General features: G+C 37.0%; 3 protein-coding genes across 5 annotated transcripts in view; all 3 read left to right on the forward strand.

Moving 5' to 3' along the window:
* LOC109049169 (rab11 family-interacting protein 3-like) overlaps positions 1-8,209 on the forward strand; it is a 28,866-nt gene extending 20,657 nt beyond the window's left edge. The window contains exons 7-13 of the mRNA XM_019066871.2: positions 212-299; positions 1,126-1,370; positions 2,563-2,644; positions 2,840-2,977; positions 3,057-3,212; positions 6,148-6,288; positions 6,364-8,209. Of these exons, the coding sequence (XP_018922416.1) occupies positions 212-299; positions 1,126-1,370; positions 2,563-2,644; positions 2,840-2,977; positions 3,057-3,212; positions 6,148-6,288; positions 6,364-6,477 (964 nt within the window). The 3' untranslated portion in view covers positions 6,478-8,209. The remainder of the gene's footprint in view (positions 1-211; positions 300-1,125; positions 1,371-2,562; positions 2,645-2,839; positions 2,978-3,056; positions 3,213-6,147; positions 6,289-6,363) is intronic.
* Positions 8,210-8,960: 751 nt separating this feature from the next.
* telo2 (TEL2, telomere maintenance 2, homolog (S. cerevisiae)) lies at positions 8,961-17,818 on the forward strand. 3 transcript variants are annotated; one of them, XM_042714756.1, is made up of 21 exons: positions 8,961-9,066; positions 9,256-9,611; positions 9,720-10,000; positions 11,236-11,304; positions 11,395-11,542; positions 11,617-11,719; positions 12,507-12,575; positions 12,667-12,808; positions 12,887-13,023; positions 13,164-13,264; positions 14,323-14,409; positions 14,509-14,597; positions 15,282-15,373; positions 15,453-15,569; positions 15,655-15,726; positions 15,924-16,088; positions 16,171-16,259; positions 16,330-16,429; positions 17,205-17,269; positions 17,347-17,462; positions 17,538-17,818. In XM_042714756.1, the coding sequence occupies exons 2-21, from the start codon at positions 9,310-9,312 to the stop codon at positions 17,648-17,650; spliced, it is 2,457 nt and encodes an 818-aa protein (XP_042570690.1). In that variant the 5' UTR covers positions 8,961-9,066; positions 9,256-9,309; the 3' UTR covers positions 17,651-17,818. The 3 variants fall into 3 exon arrangements, with proteins under 3 accessions (XP_042570690.1, XP_042570689.1, XP_042570691.1); XM_042714755.1 differs by having other exon boundaries at positions 8,971-9,061; XM_042714757.1 differs by lacking the exon at positions 8,961-9,066 and having other exon boundaries at positions 9,267-9,613; positions 9,721-10,000.
* A 459-nt stretch (positions 17,819-18,277) lies between these two features.
* The window catches only part of LOC109049166 (intraflagellar transport protein 140 homolog), a 28,485-nt gene continuing 26,223 nt past the window's right edge, over positions 18,278-20,539 (forward strand). The window contains exons 1-3 of the mRNA XM_042714754.1: positions 18,278-18,536; positions 19,154-19,311; positions 20,284-20,508. Of these exons, the coding sequence (XP_042570688.1) occupies positions 19,165-19,311; positions 20,284-20,508 (372 nt within the window). The 5' untranslated portion in view covers positions 18,278-18,536; positions 19,154-19,164. The remainder of the gene's footprint in view (positions 18,537-19,153; positions 19,312-20,283; positions 20,509-20,539) is intronic.

Consider the following 20,539-nt stretch of genomic DNA (forward strand, 5'->3'; position numbering starts at 1 on the left):
CTTTATTTCTTAAGTAAATGTGTTTTCAATTAAGAATGTTTAGAAAACAAGACAAAAATACAGAAGAGGAACTTTATTTTTTGCAGTGTTCTTGGTCGACTCTGTCCAAGTTTGCTGGTCCAGCAGCAAGAAAAAAAAAACCCATGGAAATTCATGCTGGTTTACAGTTCAGCAGGGAACATGTTGAAATGTTTTTGCGTGTGTTTTTCAGACACTTGCAGCACTCTGGCACTCTGGATGTCATGGGAGATCTGACTCGAGACATTTTGGACCTTGCAGACTGTGATATCACAGACAAGGTTCGGAAACGAATACAGAAATTTTGTGTCAAGCTGGTTGAAATGGTGCATTTGATGTGAATTGGGTTGTTTTCATCATCATCATCAAAGGGCAAAAAGTAACCAAGATCTTAATAAAAAGTTAATATTACCATGACACAGTATTTTTTTTACCTTGATACAATACAGATGATTTCAAATCAGCCTTAAAGTGATAAACAGGAGAAAAACAGAATCAATGATGCAAACCTTTTCAAATATGAGACACATTCAATGTTGATTCAGTGTTGATTCAGTTCAGTTCAATAACTGTGTAAAGTTCATTGATTATGAAACAAGCTCAATTCAGCTATAAATATCTGTATCGAGTCAATTCAGTTAAATAATAGTGCTGATGTTGCAAAAGCAATCAGTTAGATGTTTGTCTGCTATATTTGAAGTGCTAGCTTAACTTCATAAAGATGCTTTTGTTGGAATATGATGTGATTCAAAGCAAAACATGACTGGTGGATTAGTACATTTTGATCGATTTTAACAGATGATTCCAAGATTATCTTTCTATGTTGACAAACCTTCATTCATGTCATCCAGCTGGATAATGTTACCTTCGTGACATTTAAATAAGCAATTAATTTTGGAACAACAATATTCAATTAAAAAATTGCAATTCACACATAAAGCAGCTCTGAAGAAGACAACTGTATCATTATTCATCTCAGTTCAGTTCGAGTTGTGTTTTCATCTGATAGTGACAGTGCAGTCAAAAATGCACACATGACGTGGACGGAATAGAAAAAGGGATAGTTTTGTGAATGCTTGGGGAACAAAGGCTGTGTCTGTCCTGCAGGTGTTGCTGTTGGAGAAGCGTGTGTGCGAGCTGGAGAAGGACTCAGTGGAGAGCGAAGAGCAGCATGCACGCCTGCGGCAGGAGAACCTCGCTCTCGTCCACCGCGCAAACGCTCTGGAGGAGCAGCTGAAGGAGCAGGAGCTGCGCACAGAGGAGAACTTACTCACGCACACCCGTAAATACAGAGATGCTCTGAACAAACTCCAGCGAGAGAGAGACCTGGAGATCGAGAACCTCCAGGCCAGGTGAGGGCCGACACAATACATCTTTAATGATCAATGCAGAATGGCATTTTGAGAAATTTCGCTGTGGGTGACCAACAAGTTTTACGCAGAAGTTTTTTGGACAGAAGTCAGGGTTAAACAACAATTTTTGGGTTTAACAATATTTTTTTTTCTGTTTCGCACTCTCCCTGACACAGAAATTATACATTTGAATTATTTTAAACGTAGATTTATATATGTACCAGAAAAATGTTAAATTATATTTTTAAGGTTTACAATAACAGATTATATTATGACTGTTTAAATGCACTAAAACACTTAAACTGGAATATGATGTCACATGAGGCAAAATGTTACTGGTGGGTTAGTCATTTTTGACCCATATTAACAGATGATTCCAAGATTATAATTATTTTTCAATTTTAACAAATCTTCATTTATATTATGCAGTTATATAATGTTACTTTTGAAACAATTTGCAACAACAGTATTCAAAAAAAAAAAAAAAAACAATATTTAAATCAAGTGAATGCAGAGACTTGTCTGTTTGTGGGGTGTGTATGTCATCAGTCTTGCACCACATATTGTTAAGCACATTTGGAGAGGTGTAATTTTATTAACAGTCCTCCTGAGAAGGATGTTAGCTCAGGTAACTTATCTTCAGTGTCTTAAAATAGTCAAGAAATATGAAGACATGCATCATATGCAGCAAATACTATTTCTCACTGTTCATATATTCCAGGATGATTATAGTGTTGTTATTGTTAACTTAAACTATTAAAAATGTTTGTGTTAATTAAAATAAAGCCTTGGCAACTAACTGAAATAAAAGTTCTAAATTACTGAAACTAAAATTGAAAAATAAATAAATTAAAGCTACATAGACATATTTATTTAAAAACTTTAAAATTAAAGCCAATTAAACATTTTAATGCAATAATGCTATTTAAAAAAATACTACAGTTAAGAGCTTGAATCTGTTGTCTTTTGTGGAGCTCTTCTGTGTGGATATGCCATCTAGTGGAGAAGAGCAATACATTTGATTTAATGGTTTAAAGGAGCTCTGAGATTACTTGGCTCAGTGTTTAATAATAATTCAGCTGTGTTAACATGACTTTTGTTTTCTCTCACCCAGTATTGTGTTTGAATGTTTTCATTGTGCACTCTGCCCCCAAAAAAATAAATAATTGTGCATTTTTGTCTGTGTGTTCAGGTTGCATCAGTTGGATGAGGAGAACAGTGAGCTGAGGTCATGTGTTCCCTGTCTGAGAGCCAACATCGAGAGGCTGGAGGAGGTACCAACACATACACAACTGTAGATTACATACAGAGCCCAAAATGACCTGTTTGTCACATCTGCCAATGATGAGAGAATTAAGAATGGTTATTGACTATCAAACCTGTTATTTTAGTCACTTTTTACTCTTACTTGTTGCCGAATGTCCAAAAGAAAGTCCAAACGGTCTTTTAAGAGTGACTCATTTTTGCAGGAAAAGAGGAAACTTCAGGATGAGGTGGACGACGTCACAGATCGATTGAACGAAGAAATCGAATCCCGCAGGAAAATGTCCGACAAACTGAGCCATGAACGCCATACGACCCAGAAAGAGAAGGAGTGCACTCAGGGGGTGAGAGGTCTTCTGTCTGGCTTTATAGCTGGGGTCACGTGGTTGTTCATCTCTGTTAATGGCTTCTCTGTGTGTGTAGTTGATAGAGGACTTGAGAAAGCAGCTGGAACACCTGCAGCTGTTTAAGTTGGAGACTGAAGTGAGAAGAGGCAGATCGGCCAGCTCCGGCCTGCAGGAATACAACACGCACATGAGAGAGAACGAACTGGAGCAGGAGATACGCAGACTCAAACAGGTACAAACTGACTCAAACTGGTAAAAACTGACTTAAACTGGTCAACACAGACAAGACACGGGGCAAGAACAGACCCAAAACGGTAAAAAGCAGACTCGGACAAGACTTACACTGGTAAAAACTGACTCAAATCAGTAAAAGCAGGCTCAAACAGATGAACTCAGACTCAAACAGCGAAAGACAGGCTTAAACGCAGACTCAACAGACTTAAAACAGGTAACAACAGGCTCAAAGGATTTAAACTGACTCAAAATGGTCAACACAGAAAAGGTAAACTATTACTAAACCACGTAAACACAAACCCAAAAGATTCAAACAGGTAAATAGACACAAAAAGGTAAAACACAGGACCAAACTGGTAAAAACAGACTTAAATGCAAACTCAAACTGGTAAACACAGACTCAAATAAGTAAATACTGATAGGATACAAACTTAAACATGTCAGCAAAGACTATAAATAAACTAACAAAAACAGAACAGGTAAAGACTAATCCCAGACTCAAACTGGTAAACTCTAATACTAGTTAAGAAAGACTTAAAAGGTAAACATAATACAGAAGTCTGAGACAGGTAAACACAGACTCACACCAGTCAACATGCATTAGAAATCAGGTAAGCAGACTTAAAGGGTTAGTTCACCCAAAAATTCAAATTAGGGCATTCTAGGTGTATATTTGATTTGATTTGATTTAATGGTTTATTTAAAAGGGGACAGTGCAATTTCATAAAACACATGAACAAACATGGTTAAAAAAGCCAGAATTAGCCAAAAGGCTTTTTTTCATCTGTAGTCCCCTGGCCAAGATGTAAAAAAAAGCATTAAAATACAAAAATTAAAAAAAATGATAGGTAAAAATTGATAGCCTGAATGCACTGTAAGTCGCTTTGGATAAAAGCGTCTGCTAAATGCATAAATATAATTTAATTTTAATTTAAAATACGAACAAGAAAATACATTTACAAGTCTATGGCAAATTGACTCCAATATAACTACAATATAAATGTCACTGTAAAATAACTTAAGGTACACTGTTACAATAATAAGACACACAAAAAACACATTTTCAAAAAGGCTATAGTATATCAAATATATAATACAGCTCAATAGGCTCGGCTTTTAATGTTGGCAGACATAATTGTTAATGAGCCAAATTTTCTATTTAACATGACTCTCTTTGTTGCATTCCTTCAGTCCAAAAGACAGATTTGAAATAAAAAGCGCCCTTCCATAAAAGTGCCTCACACGGCTCCAGGGGGTGAACAAAGGCCTCCTGTAGCGAATCGATGCGTTTTAGTAAGAAAAATATCCATATTCAAAACATAATAATCTCTTGAATCTAGCTTGTGCTCACTGTTGTAAACTAAGCAGCTCCGGGAGGATGACGTATGAGGTCAGCTTTGTGCATGCGCTGGTGAGTCTCGTGAAAACCAACGTTTGTTTACACGATCAAAAGAAGCAAAGTTTCCTTACTTTAGCAAAGGAAAACCAGTCTCCTCTTGGCTTGTATCAAAATCCTCAGACATTCTTCTTAGCAAATCCTCGTTTTGTACTTCTACTTAGTGACCGTTGTTTTGTTTTGATCTCTCCGCTGCGTTTCTGTGTGTCACTTCTGAGCAGCGCATGCACAAATCTGACCTCATACATCTTCCGCCCGGAACTGCTTAGTTTACAACAGTGAGCTAGGGCTGTGCGATATGGACAAAAAAAACCTATCACGATTTTTTGATCAATTTTGCGATTTCGATTTTAATCACGATTTTGACACACACACAGACATGCTTTATAGTCATAAATGCATTCAGTATAAATTTGAAACATATTTCCAAAAGAAAACCAATGAGAGCTTTATCAAAAAGTTGTCACATGCCTCTAGAACAGACATAAGTCAAAATAATCACTAAGTAAAGATGTCAAACAAAATGTCTAGACATATGGCAAAGAAAATAAAATAAAACCCGTGTCCAGGGCTTTTTTCTTTTTTTTTTTTAGAGCTCATTGTAGCGGTGCCTCAGGTGTTGAAATAGATTTGTTATACATTATACAGGTTCACACGTACTCCATCTGCAGTGCGTATACAGTATGTGTATGCAGGTCAGAAGCAGCAGCGAGAGCGCGTTATTGTAACGCGGAAGCACATTAAAATAATGCGCGAGTGCAAATCTCTCCGCTCTCCTTTGCGTTGTCACAAAACCAGACACGCGTGCTCCGATACACACTGCTGTCGTCCGGAGAGAATGCGCGCAATTAAAACATGTCTCCTCTCTCTCACTCACTCACAACTCTCTCTATGCTCAGGTGCTAGATATTCATGCATTTTGCACCTTAAGATTTCTAACCTTTTCTGTTCACATCTTTTACTGTGTGCAGTGTGAAGCTCTGATCCATTAACATGGGCTCGGAAAAAATACGCATTACAGACAGAGCGTGAACCTGGAGTTAGGCATATGCCCAGTCTGTTCTGTTCTCGCGCTTCACTTAGGTGCGCTGCATTCTGATTGGATCGGATAGCATACTGCGGGAGGTTGGGACCGCGGAAAATCGTGCTATAAAGCGATTTAGAAATCGCGCACGCTCAAATCGTGATTTTATTACGATTTCGATTAATCGCACAGCCCTACAGTGAGCGTAAGCTAGATTAAAGCGATTATTACGTTTTGAATATGGGTATTTTTCTTACAAAAACGCATCGATTCTTGACAGGAGGCCTTTGTTCATGGAGCCGTGTGAGACACTTTTTCTTTTTTTTTATTATGGAAGGGTGCTTTTTATTTCATGTCTTTTGGACTCAAGGAATGCAACAAAGAAATTCATATACACCAAACGCAGCCTAATTTTAATTTTTGGGTGAACTAACCCTTAAAATTAGTCTACACAGTCTAGTAAAAAAGATAACTACACACCCAAGACTCAAACTGGTCAAATATCTCTTACAGGACAACCGCGGTCTGAAGGAGCAGAACGACGAGCTGAACGGACAGATCATTAATCTGAGCATCCAAGGGGCAAAGAGCCTGTTTAGCGAGTCTCTGTCTGAGTCGCTCGCCGCCGAGATCAACAATGTGTCTCGCACTGAGGTCAGCATCACACTATTGTGCTTATTTATGCTTGTAATATGAACGCTTTTTGATATTTAATGTGTGTGTGAGCAGCTGATGGAGGCCGTCCACAAACAGGAGGAGATCAACTTCCGTCTGCAGGACTACATCGACCGCATCATCGTCGCCATCATGGAGTCCAACCCCTCCATCCTGGAGGTCAAATAATCACCGTGGCGACGACCCTGCCTGATTTATGAACTGAAACAGGAGGCGAGAGGCACAAAGAGCAGATCTGGAGATGATGTGAAGAATCCAATCATTATGTTGATCAAATAATTTAATCATTCAGAGCACTGTTTGTCGTGTGTGTGTGTGTGAATGGCCCCGTCCTTCGGTTCCTGTGACTTCCCTGTGTTTTGGGATTGAGGTGCCCGTTCCCTCTGTGTGTGTTTGTGTTCACAACTCATGGATTGTATTTCAGTGTAAGAAACTTGTTTGTTTGAAGTTACCAGTGTAAGTCTGGTTTACAGTCACACCGTGAGCCCATGTGAGGGACATTTGCTGGCCCGAGGGTTGAGCGTGTGTGTACCATTAAGCGAGTTTTTGCTGAATGTTAGTGCTGTTTTCACTTGCATAATTGTTATTTATTACGATGATGCGGAACGCAAAGGATCAGGGGAGACTGACACCCACCCAAGGGAGTGTTGCATTGTGGGTAAGGTCATCGGTCCTGTGCGATTTCTTGCTGAGAATATTCGTCTGCCGCCTCCTGCCCTGGATTCTTTCCAGAAGACTGATTTTCTGTACTTAAGACTCACTGGAAATGTTCATTGCACTTCAAGTAATTTTATTTAGAGAAATTTCTGTTTGTTATTTAAATAGTTTGGAAGATAAATAAAGTGAAGCTGTTTTATCGGTGTTGGCGGGGAAAAGAAGCGGACACTGAAGCAGTGAAGGGAACTCGAAGCGTTGACAGAACACGCGGGAAAAAGGACTTCTGCTTCATTTCTGCGTTTCAGAACTCTTTCTCTCTCTCTTGGATGAATTTGGATGTAAATATTAATCTAGAACGTTTAGTTCTTGGAATCGTATTTTTATGGACAAAAGGAAATCAGATTTCGTTTCGTGTTGTCTTCCACTTGACTTTCGTCTGATCCAGCGCATCATTATGGATCTACATCCGGGACAAGCATGTTTGAGTTTCACTTTCAACTTTTTTTTTTTTTTTGCAAATCCAGTTGAAAATCAGACTGCAGTCCATTTTTTTCTTTCCCGTCTCCTCTGACTTGCATATTTCGGTTTTAAGACCCGTCCGATCAGTTCTTCTAAGACGATGCTGGATAACATTTAAGGACGATTCTGCTGCTGTTACGTCTGTATGGCTGTTTTAAAGCTACTGTAATGAAACTGATGGACATTAAAGCGCGGGAACATTGCTTCTGTAAACTTTTAAAAGTGTACACGCATGTGTGCGTGCGTGCATTTGCCGCCCACTGTCTCCTTTCTTAATATCCTTACAGAGACAATAAGGGAAGATCTGAATCTACTGCTCTTGATCTGATGTTAAACAGCTGCTGTATATGATTTATATATATATGTCAACACACATTTCCAGTGTCCAAAGACAACATTTCACCGCTTAGACGGAGTTCTGCTTGCCACTTAGACTTTACTAAAAGACTAATAATAGTTATAAATACATGTTAATAAAAGAAAAAGGACTCCTCCTAATGAAGGATACAATTGTAAAAAAGGATGTTTACTCTGATTGTTAAGGTTGCTGTATAAAGGAAAGATATCAGTATTGTCTTCTGTTGAATGTTTTGCTTTCTTTTGAGGATGCCCCCCTAAGATGTATCTTTTACTGTTCGGGGTCTTATAGATTTTCAAATAATTGTATGAAGGTTAAAAGAAAAATGGAAATAAAATTAGTCACCAATAAATTAAGTGCGAATAAGTTCTTTGTGGATGTTTCTTTTTTTCAAATGCATCATCTCAGTTTGTTTTCTCAACATTTTTATTTGAATTGTCTAGATAAATCTTAAAATATTTTATTTTTATTAGGTGTGTTGGTTTGATTCTTGCGGTTTTAAAATGATTTATTTTAATTTTAATTTTTTATAATTTAATTATTAACTTTCAGTTAAACTCACAAACCCCCTGCAGATCCTAGTTTGGGAAACCTTGATGCAATGTAATGTTTAGTGCACTTCATTATGTTAATAACACGAAATGTAATATATTTTCCTTTTCTTTGCTTTTTTAATATCAATCCGGTACAAGATTATCCTATTTAAATCAATATGATAAACGAGTTAGGCCAAAAGTAATCAAAAAGTAGTCTGATTATATTACCTAAAATTTGTAATGTAACGGATTACAATTTTATATTTCATCTCTCTCTCTCTCTCTCTCTCTCTCTCTCTCTCTCTCTCTATATATATATATATATAATATTATCAGTATGCTGTTTGCTCACACATAGAAAAAAAAGGGAATTATTTTAAGGTTTTTGGAGGCTACTAATGCTTTTTATAATTATTAATTAACTTATTCTTGATGAACCTAGTAAATGAATTAATAAAAAAGTAATTAACAAAGAACAAGCCTAGCGTGAAGAAGGTTAGCGTGTTCTGTAGCGCCATCTAGTGAACTCTTATGGAATAAACTGATGATTACGATAGGAACCTTTGTTCAGACGATCTGCTTCTACACGGACACGTATTAGAGCGCAATCACATGGCGTTATGTCAACACGCCAGTTGCTTTATGTTTTGTCATCACGGAATGACTTTTAAACGATAACCGAGTTAAGTACGTTTACTATATAATCACTTGCATGCATTAACATTGTGGTATTCATGTAGTATAAATATGGTTAGCTCTGATAGGATATTTGGGGGATTATTAATTTAAATGATTATATGTCGTATATGACCCGGATATGGCAAGCCTCGTCCAACTTCCAAATGTATTCAGTGATGTTTTAATATTATGTTGCAGAAGGGATGCTGCATCAAACTGGATCTTCAGCCAAGCATCGGTTTCCGTGACGTCATGGGGTCCGCCGGGACCGAGGCGCCGATGCGGCTGCAGGTGGACTCGTGCTTGAGGACTCTCTCAGCCTCGCGAGACCCCGGGGAGATCGTGCACGCGCTGCGCACACTCACGCGCAACCTGGAGGACGCCGAGTTCACGCGCCTTCACTACACACACGCGATTCAGGTGCTGGTGAGCGCGCACTGCTTAGGCAGGTCGTGTGATGACGAGGAGATCAAGAAGCTCTGGTGTGAGATGTTCCTCAGGGGTCCACCGGACCAAACACTCCTGCTTCTGCTGGACACCATCAGCTCCAGAGGGTATGACATCTATCTATCTATCTATCTATCTATCTATCTATCTATCTATCTATCTGTTATGTTATGTCAGTGCTGTACTGATGATGTGTTGTGTCTCTTGCACACACAAGAGAGTGCGGCTCTGGAGCGGTGCATGTCTGTACTGGAGAAGTTCCTCTCTTCTGGTCGTCTCCAGTTGTTGTTGTGGTCCAGATGTGAGGTGGGCGGAGCCTGTTCAGACTCTCCCCAGCTAAGAGAGACCATCATTGGGCACCTTGCAGCTTTACCCTCCATCACCTGCAACCATCTGCACACAGACACACCTGACACCTTCTTACCACAGCAGTACTACCCACTGCTGGCTGCCAGCATGCTGGACACCCTGGAGAAGACATGCTGCGCTCTCAGAGGTACACACATTCAGGGCTGAAATACTTGTAAAGAAAGAAACCAACACATGGTTAAAACATCATTGCAACAACTTAATATTTTAATGCATAATTGCAAAAACACTGCTTATGTAAATCATGTATGTATATCATAATTCTGCACATTTTAATGCATTATTGCAACCACTGTGTATTTAATGCATTGATGCATCCACTGCATATTTTAATGCATCATTGCAACCACTGTGTATTTTAATGCATTGATGCATCCATTGCATATTTTAATGCATCATTGCAACCACTGTGTATTTTAATGCATTGATGCATCCATTGCATATTTTAATGCATAATTGCAACGACTGCATATTTTAATGCATCATTGCAACCACTGTGTATTTTAATGCATTAATGCATCCACTGCGTATTTTAATGCATTAATGCATCCACTGCATATTTTAATGCATCATTGCAGCGACTGCATGTATTAATGCATTATTGCAACCACTGTGTATTTTAATGCATTGATGCATCCACTGCATATTTTAATGCATCATTGCAATGACTGCATATTTTAATGCATTATTGCAACCACAGTGTATGTAATGCATTGATGCATCTACTGCATATTTTAATGCATCATTGCAATCACCGTATATTTTACTGCATTACAAGTACTTCATATTTTATTGCATCATTGCAACCACTGTGTATTTAATGCATTGATGCATCCACTGCATATTTTAATGCATCATTGCAACCAGCGTATATTTTACTGCATTACAAGTACTTCATATTTTAATGCATCATTGCAACCACTGTGTATTTAATGCATTGATGCATCCACTGCATATTTTAATGCATCATTGCAACCACCGTATATTTTACTGCATTACAAGTACTTCATATTTTAATGCATCATTGCAACCACTGTGTATTTAATGCATTGATGCATCCACTGCATATTTTAATGCATCATTGCAACCACCATATATTTTACTGCATTACAAGTACTTCATATATTAATGCATCATTGCAGCCACAGAATGTTTTTATGCATTGTTGCAACCACATAATATTTTAATGCATAATTACAACCAATACATTCTTTAATACATCATAACAGCCACTTTATATTTGCATGCATCATTACAATCACTACATATTTAATGCATTGATGCATATACTACATAATTTAATGTATATTTGGTCTCCATCTGTCTTATTTTGCCTCGTTCATGTGTATCTTTCTGATATAGCGGGACAGGACTGCTCTCTTGGGTTTGTGGCTCAGGTTTTGGGAAAAGTGTGTATCCAAGGATACAGCTGTAAGTTTCTTTTTTAAGTTACTAATGTAATTTTTCTTCACTGATTGCAACCTGTCTCCTGCATTAGTATCTGTGTGTTTGTCTGTGTAGCTCAGATTTTTGAGACTCTGGCACCCCGGCTCTCATCCCTGACCCGTGTGGACCCTCTGTGGCAGCGTGTGACGCAGAGACTGCTGGAGAAGGTTCCAGAAAGATGCACAGAGTGCGTCATCACAGGACTCATACGCAGTCTCAGCGGGTACGAGAGGAGGTTATTAACAGTAATGAATTCTTAATGAATGAGTTGTTAGCTGATACGAGTGTGTGTTTCAGGGCGGCTGCTGTGTCCAGGCTGATGGGAAACCTGGTGCTGACCAATAAGAAAGCTCAGTTTGTTCTCACTCATAAACTGTTATTGCAGCAGTACCAGCACACAGTGAGTAGTGAAATAAAAGATACAAATATCAACAACAACTGTTAACAAGAACAACAAAATATTAACAACAAATAAGAATGTTACCTATTCTTTACTAAAATGTAATATGGACACTGTAGTAATGGTAATACCATCCTGTTCTTTAAAATACTATGAAAATACCATGGTATTTGAATACTGTAATTATTCAAGATGTTGACATTTGCATATAAATATCATTCTAATTATCAGATACCATATTAAAGGATGACAAAATAAGAAAAATACATTCTCAATTTTTAAAGCATAACTCACGCTGCTGTTAAAAACAGTAAAATTAAAATGTTTTTGAAAGATGTCTCTTCTGCTCACCAAGGCTGCATTTATTTAATCAGAAATACAGTAAAAATATAACCAAATATGAAAATAACTTTTCTATTGTAATATATTTTAAAATGTAATTGATTGCTGTGATGCAAAGCTGAATTTTCAGCGTCATTACTCCAATCGTCAGTGTCACATGATCTTCAGAAATCATTCTAATATGCTGCTTTAAAACATTTCTGATTATTATCAATGTTGAAAACAGTTGTGCTGCTTCATATTTTTGTGGAAACTGTGATGCATGTTTTTAAGGATTCTTTGATGAACAGTACAGTAAGTCCAAAAGAATATCATCTATTTGAATTGAAATTTCTTTTATTACATTATAAATGTCTTCACTTTACGTCACTTTTGATTAATTTAATGCAACCTCGCTGAATACAAGTATGGACTTTTTATTTTTCCTGTCTCTCTGTGATCTCAGACTCCGTTGTTAAAGTCTGTTCTTGGATATTTGGCTCTGGATTCAGAGCGTCGGACGCTGCTCAAACAGGTATGATGATAACTGTTGTGTTTGTCGTTCTATATTTGTTCTCATAAGTCATTTGTGTATGTAATAGAGAAGTTCTACCTGATGTGTGTAGGTCGTTCGGAGTGTGTGTCAGGTGTGGTGTAACAGCAGTGCCGTGAAGCACACGTCTGTTGAACAGCAGCTGTACGTCAGTAAAGCTTTGCTGCTGTGTGTGGCTTTACTCAGCCGTTCTGAAATACAAGAACTACGACAAGGTAATGCACACGCATACATTCAAATGTACAGCTGTTTTCCTTATTTACTGGTGTATTATGAGGTTTCCTGTCCTGCAGAGATGTTTCAGTGCATGCTGGGAGGTGTCCAGTGTCGTCTAGACAGCGGTATCGAGCGTATTCGTCGGATGGGTATGATCGTGGGAGAGTGTCTCAGTCACAAATTAGACACACCAGGATCACAGTTAAAATTCCAGGTTAGCAAGATGAAAGCATTTTGCATGTTGCAGAAGTTACAGATGTGCACGTCACATTTCTACTATTACAACTGTGGACTTGAGATATTTATTTCATTCCTTGACTCTTTCAGTGCTAATTAAGCTGTTTTGTGTGTCAGTATGAAGCGGATGAGGAGACCAGAGAGCTGAAGTCATTAATGGAGTCTCCATCTGTTGAGGATGAGGATGATGAACAACAGCGGCCTGACACCTCCACTAGGTAAAATGCACACTTCATGTCAGTATTTTGTTTACTGTATATTCCAGTATATAAGTCATGTTTTTTTAAATCATCTGAAACATGCTGCAGCGTATATTCCTAAACAACTTTATGTCAAGCATGGAAAACATCTGGATTCATACAGCATAAAAGTTTATTTGTATAGCGCATTTCCCACGTGCCGGTAGTTTCGCTTTAAATAAATTCGTTTAGAGTTAGTGTTTATAGTAAATGTTGTTTATAATAATTTATGTTTTTCATTATTTCTGTTCCGAATACCTTTAAATCTAAAGGATTTTTTTTGTGAAGTGAGTGAAACTAAACCCATATGTGACCCTGCAGCACAAAAGCAGTCTTAAGTCTCTGGGGTATATTTGTAGCAATAACCAAAAATACACTGTATGGGTCAAAATTATTGATTTTTCTTTTATGCCAAAAATCATTAGGATATTAAGTAAAGATCATGTTCAATTAAGTTATTTTGTAAATTTCCTACTGTAAATATATCAAAAATTAATTTTTGATAAGTAATATTCATTGCTAAGAACTTCATTTGGACAAATTTAAAGATGATTTTCTCAATATTTAGATTTTTTTGCACCCTCAGATTCCAGATTTTCAAATAGTTGTATCTCTGCCAAATATTGTCCTATCATAATAAACCATGCATCAGTGGAAAGATTATTTATTCAGCTTTCGGACGATGTATATATCTGAATTTTGAAAAGTTGACACTTAAGACTGGTTTTGTGGTCCAGTGTCACATATTTCTAGTGTTTTTAATGTTTGCAAACGTTTGGTTATATTTACCAGTATTTTGCAATAATAAAATGTGACTTTTAGACAGATGCAACTTATTTTTTTCTTACCATTTTAACATCTTACATCTTTTTAGTTTTAGTTAAGGATGATCACCCTGCAATCAAAGACCTTTAAGTGTCTAGTTAAGGTGTCCTTTAAGTGTCTATTACCATGCAATTTTGAACCAGTGCAACTTATTTTAAAATGAAAATGAGCTGTATGTGACACCTCTGTGACTTTTTGATATTGTGTTTCAGTCTTCAGCCAGAGTCTAAAGCTGATGGTTCGGCCGGTCAGTCAGCGCCATCAGAAGCTGGTCGCGGGAGTGATTCTGAACTGGACAGGTACATCTACACCACCATAAACACACATGAGAGCTGTACGTCCAGTGATGATGCTCACTGAAAACATTTCTCTTGAAACGATGCATCTATTCTTCTCTAAGATGATGATCTGACTCCATATGACATGTCAGCTGATCAGGAGAAGAAGAAATCAGCGCCGCCCCGTTACGTCAGAGACTGTCTGGAAGGTGATCTACAGTCCAAAAGTGTTATTTTAGTATTGTTTACATAATATTACAGTCTTTATTAATAGTTTGAAGTAGCTTATATTATTATACTTTACATTTTTACTAATGTTTTTAAGTAATTTTCTTATGTGCACATGTCATTTCAATAAGTTTTTTTTAAATACAATTTAGGTTTAATTTCCATTTTTATATATATATATATATATATATATATATATATATATATATATATATATATAATATAATGAATTTATAATGTATTCATATAATATTATTTATTTATTACTATATATTATTATTTTAGTGCTTCAACTTAAATATGAATTTACTTTGAATGAGCGTTTATTTTTATACTTTGTTTTAATTTTAACTTCAGTTCTTTTTTTGTCATTTATTTATCTAATATTATGTACATATATATTTTTGTGTGTGCATAACTTTAGTCATTTTATTGTTTTAATTTAAACTAAACAAAAATTAGAAGTGTTTGAAACTAACTGAAATAAGTTAGTTTTTCATCTAATATTTATGTTTTATTTTATTTTAGCTTTATTTCAATTAACAAAAAAGTTTGAGTTGTTTTAGTTTTAGTTAAGGATGATCACCCTGCAATCAAAGACCTTTAAGTGTCTATTTGCAGTTTTTCTCTGAGGTCATTGCATTGAGCGTGTCTTTTATTTCCAGCATTAATGTCGTCTGATGATGCTGAAAGGGTTGAACTCAGTCTGCAGCTGGCAGAAGCTCTCCTTAGGAAGAATGTGAAGGCCACACAAGAGGTCAGAGGTCATCGCAGCAGACTTTTAATGACTAAAACTCTTATATGTCTCATTACTCATTAGTCTGAGTGTATCACAGGTGAGTGTTCAGTTCAGTAAAGTGCTGCTCCACCTGGAGGACAGATACAGCACCCCGCACTTCCACACGCTCCGGCAGAAGGCTATGGTGGCCCTCACTGTTACAGACATCAAACCGGTGAGACATCAGACAGATGGTCACAAACACACTCAGCTCTACATAGGAGCATATGGAAGGCACTGATTTTTTTTTTCCTCTGTAGGTTGTAGATTATTGGACGACAGAGTTCTACTCTCTCAACTACAGCTTGAGACAAAGAATGGACATTCTGGAGGTCAGCCCGATGTAAAGAATCCTGAACAAAAATGCATCACGGTTTCCACAAAAATATGAAGCGGCACATCTGCTTGCAACATTGATAATAATCAGAAATGTTTCTTGAGCAGCAAATCAGCATAATAGAATGATTTCTGAAGATCATGTGACACATGTGACTTCTCAACCACTAAACGAACACTTCTACTGTTCCAGGTTCTTGCTCTCTCTGCCCAGGAACTGTCTGAGCCAATCATAAATAAGCACGCTGGAGCTCAGCCAATCAGTGCAGTGACAGCTCTAGAGCAGCGTGATGACATCACACACTGGCGGCAGATTGTGGAAAAACGAATCCAGAGTAAAACCAGACGAATTAGCAAGGTGAGACACCCTCACAAAGGTGCATAATGCATGTTAACAATGAAATGACGTCTAATATTGATGTCTAATTCATTCTATTCAGGGTGGGACTCCATCTGTTAAAGCCGTTCCCAACCGTTACGCTCCGGTCGCTGGATTCTTCTTCTTCCCGCTGCTCAGGAACTATGACAAGTCTGTATGCATGCAGAGATTTTCTTTAGCTCGTGTTACATTATTGCACTGATTTCATGATTTGTTATAGGCCGCAGGTGACCTTTGACCTTCTGGGGAGTGATCATCTAGTGCTAGGAAGACTGCTGCACACTCTTGGGCTGCTCATGCACCTGGCCATCAATGCACCGGTACAATCATACACAAACACAATATGCATTACACAATCTATGCACGCTCAAACATGCTGCAGTATGTTACACATAAGTGTCCAGTTATCATTTTGGAAATAAATGTGGTAAATTAGCTTTTTATTCATGCAAACGGAAGATCAAATTTGCAAAATGAAGAAATTAAAACAGCCATACATAATAGTGTTGTAATTTTAATTTTACAATCTAAAATATTAATAATAATAATAATTATTATTATTATATTATATTTTTTTTATTAAACACTTATTTTTTTTAACAGTGAAACATTACAATAGTGACATTTCTTGTTTTGTTTTTATTTAGAAAATGTTATATTTTTATTTAGTAGTAATAATCATAATCATAATTCTTCTTTTTGTTGTTGTTGTTGTTCTTATTATTATTATTTGCCATATTGATATATAATCATAATCACAACATTTTGGCCAAATTGTGCATCCATGCAAACAAGCACAGCAAACAAAATTTTAAATCGCAATTGCATTAAAAAAAATATTTTCTTAAATACATTTTATTTTGCAGTGAAATATTACAATAGTAATTTAGATTTTTTTTGTATTTAATTTAGTAATGATAATTATAATTAATATTTTATAGTCATATTGATATATAATAAAACTTAGTATGCAAACAAGCACAGCAAACTTGGAATTTTAAATTGCATTTAAATCTCAATTTTTTATCAGAAAATGGTGCAGCCCTATTAGGAATAATACGCACTTCATATAATCATTGATGATTTTTTTCTCAGGTTACGTCGCAGATGGGCCGAGCTCTCCTGGATTTTGTCTGGGCCGTGCGCTTCCACACTGACCAGTAAGCTTGTGTTCTAGGATGCATTATATCACATGCATATACACGTCATGTCACACTCTCTCTGGCTTTAACTGTAGGATGGTGCGGAGGGGCGTTGTGTTTGCAGTGTGTGGTGTGTTTCTGAGCATGCCTGGTGAGAACTTACTCACAGAACTCGGTGATGACCTGATGGAGACCAGAGCCTGGCTAGCAGGTAGAGAGTGTTTGTATGACTCTTTATGTGTTTTGAGTTTGTGTATGTTATTCAGAAATGTGTTATTGCGTGCAGATGTGGCGGAGAATGATTGTGACGCAGACTGCAGGAGTTTGGCGGTACAGAGTTTAATGCTGCTGGACAAAAACCTCAAAACTCAGCTGCAAATCCCAGATATGGAAACCTGAGGAGGGCTGACAATATCACACACTCATATGGAGAAGATTTTATGATCCTGACATGATGCATCCATAATTACTATGGCATTGTTCTTTGGTTTTCATGTATTGAGTTATTTTTCTACTACTAATGTTTTAGTGGCTGTACAATAATAAAGAGCTTTTGGGGGCATTGAAGACTTCTGTTCACAAAACAATGTTCTTTATGTTGTATGCTGTGCTTTTAGGGAAAACTCAAAAATGTATGCATAATGTTGTCTTAGAAAGCATTTTAGTCTGATATGAACAGCTACAGATTTACAGCAGGGTCACGTTACTCTACTTTATTTCACCCAGAATGGTTTTAATGATGCCCAGATTCACTCCAGTGATGTCTAACCTCCTTTATTTTTATATATTAGAAAGATTATTGCTCTAATGTGAAAAGTAACAGAAATACAGCAGTCACCAAATCTCACAAGGCCTTAATAAAGGTTACCGAAATTGTTACTCTCCTTTATTCCAAACCAAACTATGTTTGAATTCTAAATAAAAATACAAATAGGTTGGTTGTTGACGGAAAACTTATATTATTAAGCTGCGGTTGCCCTAATGCACCTATTTAGACCCTATTTATACCTACATGTGCTGAAACCATAATAACAAAACGCACCTTATTATCTATTCCACTCGCTTTCACCTCATTGGCTGAAACGCAGCTCCGCGTTTTGGCTCCGCCCTTCCGCGCTCCGTCTCATTTTTTGCGTTGTCTGGGCAACCGAAAAAGACGCTTCACAGCTAAAGGCGCGTCGTAAATATCGAAGGGCTAATTTAATCTTTTTATTGTCTAAATCATACATATGCTGCGCGAAAAACACACGGTCATAACAGCAGTGCTGAGTGGAAGAGCTCTCAGGTAAATTCTTTTAAACAGTCGTTATTTGAAAGGGTTTTAAAGCGGCAGGCCTCGGTGTGGATTAGCTAGCAGAGCTAGCGACAGATTAACTGACGCTAAAAACAGATGTAAACAAAATATTCCATTACACTTCGCCACTGACACCGAAAAAGCTCAAGATAGCATCGCAATAGTTTTACAAGCTTTAGAAATACACCATATCTACAACTTTATCAGCGCAGCAAACCGTTAACTTTGAGGAGTCACGCTTACCGTTACATTAAATACTAACGTTACCATGTTTTTTGGTCAGACTAACATAGTAACACCGTGTTTTTAGACACTTTGCTATGTGAAGTACCTTGGATTGTCGTTTAAATATCACTGTATAATCATATGGTAAACCTGCAGTGTGTATCAAAACACCATGGTATTATTAAATGACTCCATAGTACCATCACAATACTTTCTGTTAATGCAGTAAGCCACATTAAACCATCTACAGAGTGATTTTTTTTATATTGTAGTTGTCATATTAAGGTTCTCAGTCAATATTGTCAGTGTTAGATTGCTGTTGTCAAATGTGTCTTTTGTATAAATACAAAAGACACATTACAGTGTACTAATAATTCTTATAGTTTTGTAGGTCATGGCTGTGTATTTTGATCATCGCGTGGAGGCCCCTGACAGCAGTGGAGCGGCGCTCCTGATCTCATGGCATCCCAGCATGTGTGTGCTGGCCGTGGGCTCCGTGAACGCCTCTACTGGGGGCAGCGTGGATCTTTACCTGCAGCAGGTGAGAGATGATTCTGTACTCCTGTCACTGCTTGTTTATGTAGTTATACATTCATACACAGTTTAAGCAACACACTACACTACTGTTCAAAAGTGTTTATTACATGTTTTTTAAAAAAGTGTTTTCTGCTCACCAAGGCTGCAATTATTTAAACCAAAAAGCAGTAATATTGTGTAATATTATTACTATTTAAACTGTAATTTATGATTATGATACAAATGCTGAATTTGCAGCATCATTACTCCAGTCTTCAGTGTCACATGTTCCTTCAGAAATCATTCTAATATGCAGATTTGCTTCTAAAGAAACATTTCTTGTTATTATCAATGTTGAAAATGGTTGTGTTGCTTCATATTTTTGTGGAAACCTTGATGTACTACCATTCTCAAGTTTATCTTTAATATAAAGATATTAATACTTTTATTCAGCAAAGATGCATTAAATTGATCAAAAGCAACTTTAAAGATGTTTGAGCTTTCTATTCATCAAAGAATACTGAAAAAACACAAAAATTTGATGCATCACAACTTGATAATACGAATACATTTTTCTTGAGCAGCAAATCTGCATATTAGAATGATTTCTGAAGATCATGTGACACTGAAGACTGGAGTAATGATGCTGAAAATTCAGCTTTGATCACAGGAATAAATTCATTTGAAAGTATATTCAAAAAAGAAGACAGTTATTTGAAATTATAATTATATTTAATAACTTTTAACAGTATTTTTGTTAAATAAATGCAAATAAAATAAGTTTTTCAGAAACATTAAAAATCATTCAAACTTTTGAACAGTAGTGTATGTATTGTTTTATCATTTCAGTTAAAACCTAACAAACTTAATAGTAAACATAACATGTAATAGTTAAATCTGAATGTTATTTTATGATAAAGAACCAGTATTCTTTCATGAAATAGTGTCAGTGGTGATGTTGAGTTTTAATGTGTTCTGTGATTTGTGTGTGTTTTAGGGGGAGCATGTCGAGCTCTGTCATGTGGAACGGGGATTCAGCCCCTCGTTGTTGCTATGGCACCCGACTAAACCCCTGCTGGCGGTGGGATGGGAGACGGGCGAGACCGTGCTCCTCTCACACCCCTCCGGTGAACTCACACCCCTGCCCAACAACACACACACCGCCTGCATCACCGTGCTGGAGTGGAGCAGTAACGGCAGCCGACTGGTCACGGGAGATCAGGTTACACACACTGCATGCATGTATATTTCTC

Source organism: Cyprinus carpio, chromosome A24 (genome assembly GCF_018340385.1).
Source record: "Cyprinus carpio isolate SPL01 chromosome A24, ASM1834038v1, whole genome shotgun sequence".
Taxonomy (NCBI): Eukaryota; Metazoa; Chordata; class Actinopteri; order Cypriniformes; family Cyprinidae; genus Cyprinus; species Cyprinus carpio.